Below are 6,000 nucleotides of genomic sequence, written 5' to 3'. Positions count from 1 at the left end.
GTGAGAAGAGAAGACACAAAAGATGATTTACTCCGAGTCAAAAACAGCATCCTCCAGCATCCTCCTCTGTTTGGCTAGTGCGTTGATGGACATTTGAGACACGACCTCAGGCGTCAGGTCCTGACGATGGTTGGTACCAAAAACTTTCCTAAATAGCCACAACTGTCAATTATGACTCTCTGAGCAGCAACAAAAGCATTACCTCGTCCACCACTCCAGGAGCGCATTCATCTTATGTCTAGTGACAGGGCCAGGGACAAGTTCAAAACAGGTCACAATATTAGTCCAAAAAATTTCATAATCAAAGTCACTGTCCACAGTGCGCCAAGATGAAACTCTGGATAAAGCGAAACGAACCTGCCAATCAAAGGCTAAATTCCACATATCAAAATAGTAGGTGTTTGCGACTCACTTGACATACAATGTAAGCGATGGCATGAGGTGTCACTTTCTTCATGTTGATGATAGAGGCGACACAGGTTTTGACCTTAGGCTGATCTTATTTCTGCCAAGCATGCCTATTATTCTCAAGGATGTCAGTGCCATCGCCATCACCGTCAGCTTCCTTCGCAGAGGAAGGAGACGTGAAGACAGCTTTGAAAGCCTGCAGTACCACAATGAGCGGATGATATCTCCAAAACCGTTGCGACTCACCAGAGCAAGAAGCTTCAATTTGAGGAAGCCTTCCTCGAGGTTGTCCCCGTTTGCTCTGTAATTCTCATACATAAACAACAGCCAGGAGTTTTCCGAAACAATGTACTCTGATGTTCTGTCACGATGTAGAGACTCATGCATCTCATGGTCTGATATGACAGTTCTCACTAGGGAGTACATAGCACGAACTTGTAGTGTCACTCTGTGCGCTACCCACAGCCATCCCTATATGAGGCGCAGCTTTCCCGCACACCCCCCCCATGCTTTGCGATGTATATGCGCGTGCACGTTCCCATGCTTGAGCGCCCTATAGCACCAGCCATCCAGATGCATCCATCCACTGTCCTCCAAGTTCTCTAGTGCGTATATTTCTGTTTCTCTCATTTGTATATTGTTCCACTTTATTTTTATCATGAACCCTTACTTATATATATCTCTACATACCTACTTGGTAGCGCTTCGGCTCTGCATTACAGTGCTTAGGCGCGCTATATAAGCACCAGCAGTACATACTACATGACTACTTTTTTTACTTTCCAACTGACTTTTCCTACCTTTTTTTACCTTACTGCAACTGACTACTGACTACTCACTTACTACTTAGCAGGATATAGATATATTAGAAATCTATTCCTTCACATCTCACATTCTCACATCTCTATCTTGCATTATATCATCACTTGAGTCTAGTCTCTCTATTGTTTCCGCATATGCGCGTGCACTTTCCCGTGCTTCGCGCTAATATGTGCGCGTGTTCCCGCGCCTTGCGCGCACCTGCACTTTCTCACGCTTCGCTTCAGCGCATACCTCTAGATCTTCACTGCACTCGCTTCCCCTTTAGGGTCGAACGCACTTGTCTCCTCAGGTAATGCAGACTAGGCAATGCGTGACCTTACAACATTTTTTAGATACAGTCAGGAGCATCATTAGTTCCTCTCAGTATAGTTGTTTCTACAGCGAATTCCAGCCTTGACCCTGGCCCGGCATCAACGTCCTGTACTACTCTTCGAGAAAGATTGAAACTCACCGTGGTTGATCCCAGTCCCACTCTGCAGGGCAAAGCAACTTCCCACAGATGTCACTCACAAACCCGCGCGAATGTTTATCATCAGTCCTGATCAAGGGAGATGGGCGAAACTCTTGATTGACCCAACCAGTGACAAGGTCTTTGAGACTGGATGTATCATCACCCCGAGCTGCATCTGCGCCTTTCTTAAGCTGTAAAATAATCAACACTCAAAGTGAACACGTTGCAAAATAATAATACAGACCTTTCATAACATATCCTCACACTCTTCATGATCAAGTTCCCCAAGCTTTGGGTGCAGCCACAGTAGTGTTCGTGCAAGTTCAATGTACCTGGACTGTAGGTTATCTTGCCTGTGTGGTAGAATAAGAAAAATTGTGACCTTGTAAAAATTGATGACTTACTCCAGCATACTAGGATCATCCATGAGACGCAAGCTCTCATACCTGCGATTGTTCTCGTTGATTAAGTCTTCCAAGCTAGTGTACGAGATGACCATGCATCAAATTGCCCTGCCTTGCGCAATGTAGTAGGTGGTCTTTCTTTATGGATAGATTTACATTAGCCAATGTTTGCAAGATTGTCATGGCCACAATACACTTACCTCTGCTTAGTCCCTCTATCCTGCTGCAGTGTCTCAAGCTCTTCCTCTAAAGCAGCTATACGGCACTTTGCCCTTGCCTTGGTAGAGGTGGGGATTGGCTGGGATGGATCGGTGTGTACTTGTAGTTGAGTCCCGGAATCTTCAGGCTTGGACTCAGGCGCGTTGGAAGGGTTAGCAGTAGAGTTACAGGATGTCATGGTGGTGACTCAGACTTGGAGTGGAGTGGAGGGAATCAAGAATGAAATGAAGTCAAAAAAGAGCGAAGTAGAGGATAGAGAGACAGCAGTGAAACAAAGCCTATTTATACGTCCAGGTACCATCATATGATCATGTTCACAGGACTTGACCCATTCGGTAAATTCCATATAAGGTGATTATTCCCACCTTCCCTGGTGGGAGAGAGGGCAGTTTTCACAATGGCGAAGTCTCCGCCACACGTCAGTTCCACAAAGCGGGGCCAAGAGGAATGATATGTATGAGAGTTTAGTAGGTGCCGCTAAGACACTTTGTTAAAGCAAATCAGTCGATGTTGTTGAAAAAAAGATGACAGTGATGGTGGTGGCGGTAGGGACCTAGTAGTAGTAGCACATCAGAATTGATAATATTATGACATATTGGCTAAACCCGAGCCTGGGCCTCAGGCTTAGTACTCAAGGCCAATTAGACTGATGCATGAAAATCCGCTAAATATTACGTACAATGCGACTACAATGATGGGTAGTACTACTGGTCACAATGATCAAATCGCAGACTCTAACTCAAATGTGAGGAACATCAGAAAAAGCCGGTTCAATCACGTCTAAATCGTGACGGACTCCCCATCCAAGTTGGAGGTCCTCTGTTTCTTCCTTGTGTGGGTGTTGCAATAAGGTCTGTCATCATGGGAGTCATCACTTTGGGATGTGCCGCTGTCCATGTAGCTAGAGTCTGAATCCTGACCAGCCTGAGAGAGTTTGCGCGGTTTCTTCAACTCATCATGGTACCACTCTATGTACCGGGCATGCACAGTTTCCTCAGCTGCGATTAGGAAGTTGTCACGGCAGTGATCTCAGTTGAGTTTGATAGGAAATGTAGGATCGTGCTGCGTGATGAGACTGACGTCAAACTGAGGATCTGATGCTTGAAGAAGAGTAGCAAGGCGGTCACGCATCCTGGCTAGGCCTCTCTTCATCATGTCATTTGTGTTGTCCATGTCAATGGACGGAAATAGTGTCTGTCATATTGTAGTGAGTTCGATGTTAAGCACAAAAACATGAAAGTTACTTACTCCATGCGCAACATCGGGACCATCATCAACGTTCACGTCAATTGGGATGTTCCCTCAAACCCAGATCTGAAAATGCACAGTGCTGATGTTGCACCACGTATGGCCAGTGACAATGACGGATGTGGAGGGTGCCGACACATCCATGAGATAGGTGAAATCATTGAGCGGAAGGTGACATTCGGCCGAAGGTACGAGGGTCATAGAGTCATGGTTAAATTTTGTGGCGACTAGGAGTTTATAGGCGTCCGAGTTAGGTCCTGGTCTTTCATAGTCACCCCCTTCGTCGACTTTGAGCTTGATGACCAAGTCTGCTTCAGTGTTGGACACAACCTCTAGCTTGAACTTCTCACTGAGGATGTCTTCATCTTGTGAAAGAGCACACTCGCCTAGGGCGACATGTTGGACTTGGCGACGACCATTCAACTTCTTCATTACTTTGAATGACATGGAAAGATCAGGTGTATATATCTAGCAGGAGTTGAGGGTGTTATGCCTGCAGTTCGTGTCTACGATGACAGTGATGAGACGTTTGTCGAAGGGAATACCTCCAAGAAGAGATAATTCCGATGCCAGGAATGTGACACTGACTTCATGGAGGGGAAGGGCCATTTTGACGATGAGGATAGATCTGTCTGATAGGAATGTCAATCTAGCGTAGATTCATCAATGATACTCGTGCGGAGCTCACGATCATTCCTACCTTGGTTTGGGGTATATGTGCTCAGTCTCGAAAACCACTTTTGAAATTGCCTCATATTTGTTGGCAGAGATATTGGAAAACACCTAAAATATGATTGAATGAGCACATGACTTGCCTTTCAGTTCTCAAAAGACTCACCTTACTGGTCCTATTATGCTGACTGGGACAGTTGAAATTAGAATCTAAGATGGCCTTCAAAACATTTTTGCATCGACCTTGGAGGCATTGAAAGCTTAAGGACTTGCGAGTATGTGACAGCATCAGAACATACCTGAAGAAATACAGTGGCTCAAAAAAGTGTCTCAATGTTTGTAACTTTTCATGTAATTGCTTTATTATGAGCCAGGGTGTGGGAATATGACTAAACTGTAGGGAGGTGTCATAAAGCTATACTTCTTAGCCTCATTGAAGTTCCCTATAGCGTGGGAAGATGATGTCATCATGTGCAGATATGGCTATTTTAATTTGGTGACTCATTGAGACAATTTTTTGACTTTCAGTTTGATCAACACAATCTCTATAATTATGATACTTCATGTGACCTCCTGTTACTCTAATCACTTCTGCCACTCTTCTAGACATGCTATCTATCAATTTTGAGTATTTCTTCTTAGCACTCCTTTCTCACTCTGCTGCAAATCTGTCCTACAGCTGAAATAGCCCCTATGATGAATTTTGATAGGCTGCAAGCAATTTCTTGAATATTTTTCAGAGATATTCAATAGGGCTGATGTATAGGGACTATGCTAGACATGATAGAACATTTATATCATGGTATTTGAGCTGCTAGTGACTAACTTAGACATACAGTGGCTCAAAAAAGTGTCTCAATGTTTGTAACATTTCATGTAATTGCTTTATTATGAGCCAGGGTGTGTGAATATGACTAAACTATAGGGAGGTGTCATATAATAAAGCAATTACATGAAAAGTTACAAACATTGAGACACTTTTTTGAGCCACTGTAATGTCGCAGTCACTAGATATGAGCCGCTTGGTGGCAGTCCAAGTCAACTGAGTCTCGGTTGAGGTCGTGGGAAGGGTGAGTTTGTTTCTGTTTGTGAGTAAGGAGGTTTTGGATGATTTAGCTGCGTTCTTGATTAAAATCGCCTCCCAACTCAATGGCGAGGCAGAGACTGGTAATGATAGCGATTTTTTCAGGTTGCGATTCACAAATTTCTCCTGCAAGGAGTTGGTCTGCCCGCTGTTTCTGCGAAAGAAGTCAGGAAGGGAAGTGGAGCAAGACTTGGGGCTGATTATGACAGTCGACATGATGCTATTGTTTAACTGAATGTTGCATGGCTCATGGCCCAGTGCTTGATGCATGCTTAGCTAATACTGCTACTCATGACTCAGTTGTTGCTATTATGAGTGAAACTCCTGTGTACTGAAATATGAAATACTTTACCAGCTAATCACAGTATAGGCCTGTTGATTCTTGACTTCTAAATGCTGGGTCTTAACCACCAGGAATCATACAGTCATCATATACCAGTATTAGTCACAGCATGTCCGAGTCTACACTGTGACAAGTCTGTCACCATACTAGAATTTTTAGTCACTGTCATGCAAAACTGGCTAACTAAATAAAGTATTTACCATGAAAGGGTAAGTGGGCAGATGCCGGGTCACAGTATGAGAAAAAATGTCGAACAAGAGACCCAACTACTACTAATAGTACTAAATCTGATCCTCTGGCTGTTACAAGTAACATCGGCTACATGGCCCCCCTATCATTTTTCCCCTTC

General features: G+C 44.1%; 2 protein-coding genes across 2 annotated transcripts; both read right to left on the bottom strand.

Annotated features, from left to right (window-relative positions):
- Nucleotides 1-27: 27 nt before the first annotated feature.
- F5891DRAFT_1193873 (uncharacterized protein) lies at nucleotides 28-457 on the bottom strand (the record flags this gene model as incomplete). The annotated part of the gene is made up of 3 exons (XM_041367838.1): nucleotides 28-148; nucleotides 203-357; nucleotides 422-457. The coding sequence occupies 3 exons, from the start codon at nucleotides 455-457 to the stop codon at nucleotides 28-30; spliced, it is 312 nt and encodes a 103-aa protein (XP_041221277.1).
- A 2,876-nt stretch (nucleotides 458-3,333) lies between these two features.
- Nucleotides 3,334-4,513, bottom strand: F5891DRAFT_984008 (uncharacterized protein; the record flags this gene model as incomplete). The annotated part of the gene is made up of 5 exons (XM_041377388.1): nucleotides 3,334-3,498; nucleotides 3,613-3,986; nucleotides 4,098-4,180; nucleotides 4,253-4,335; nucleotides 4,391-4,513. The coding sequence occupies 5 exons, from the start codon at nucleotides 4,511-4,513 to the stop codon at nucleotides 3,334-3,336; spliced, it is 828 nt and encodes a 275-aa protein (XP_041221276.1).
- Between the last annotated feature and the right edge of the window lie 1,487 nt (nucleotides 4,514-6,000).

Source organism: Suillus fuscotomentosus (genome assembly GCF_016647785.1).
Source record: "Suillus fuscotomentosus strain FC203 chromosome Unknown F5891scaffold_63, whole genome shotgun sequence".
Taxonomy (NCBI): domain Eukaryota; kingdom Fungi; phylum Basidiomycota; class Agaricomycetes; order Boletales; family Suillaceae; genus Suillus; species Suillus fuscotomentosus.
The sequence above is the reverse complement of the archived record's forward strand: the minus strand, read 5'-3'. Positions and strand labels throughout refer to the sequence as shown.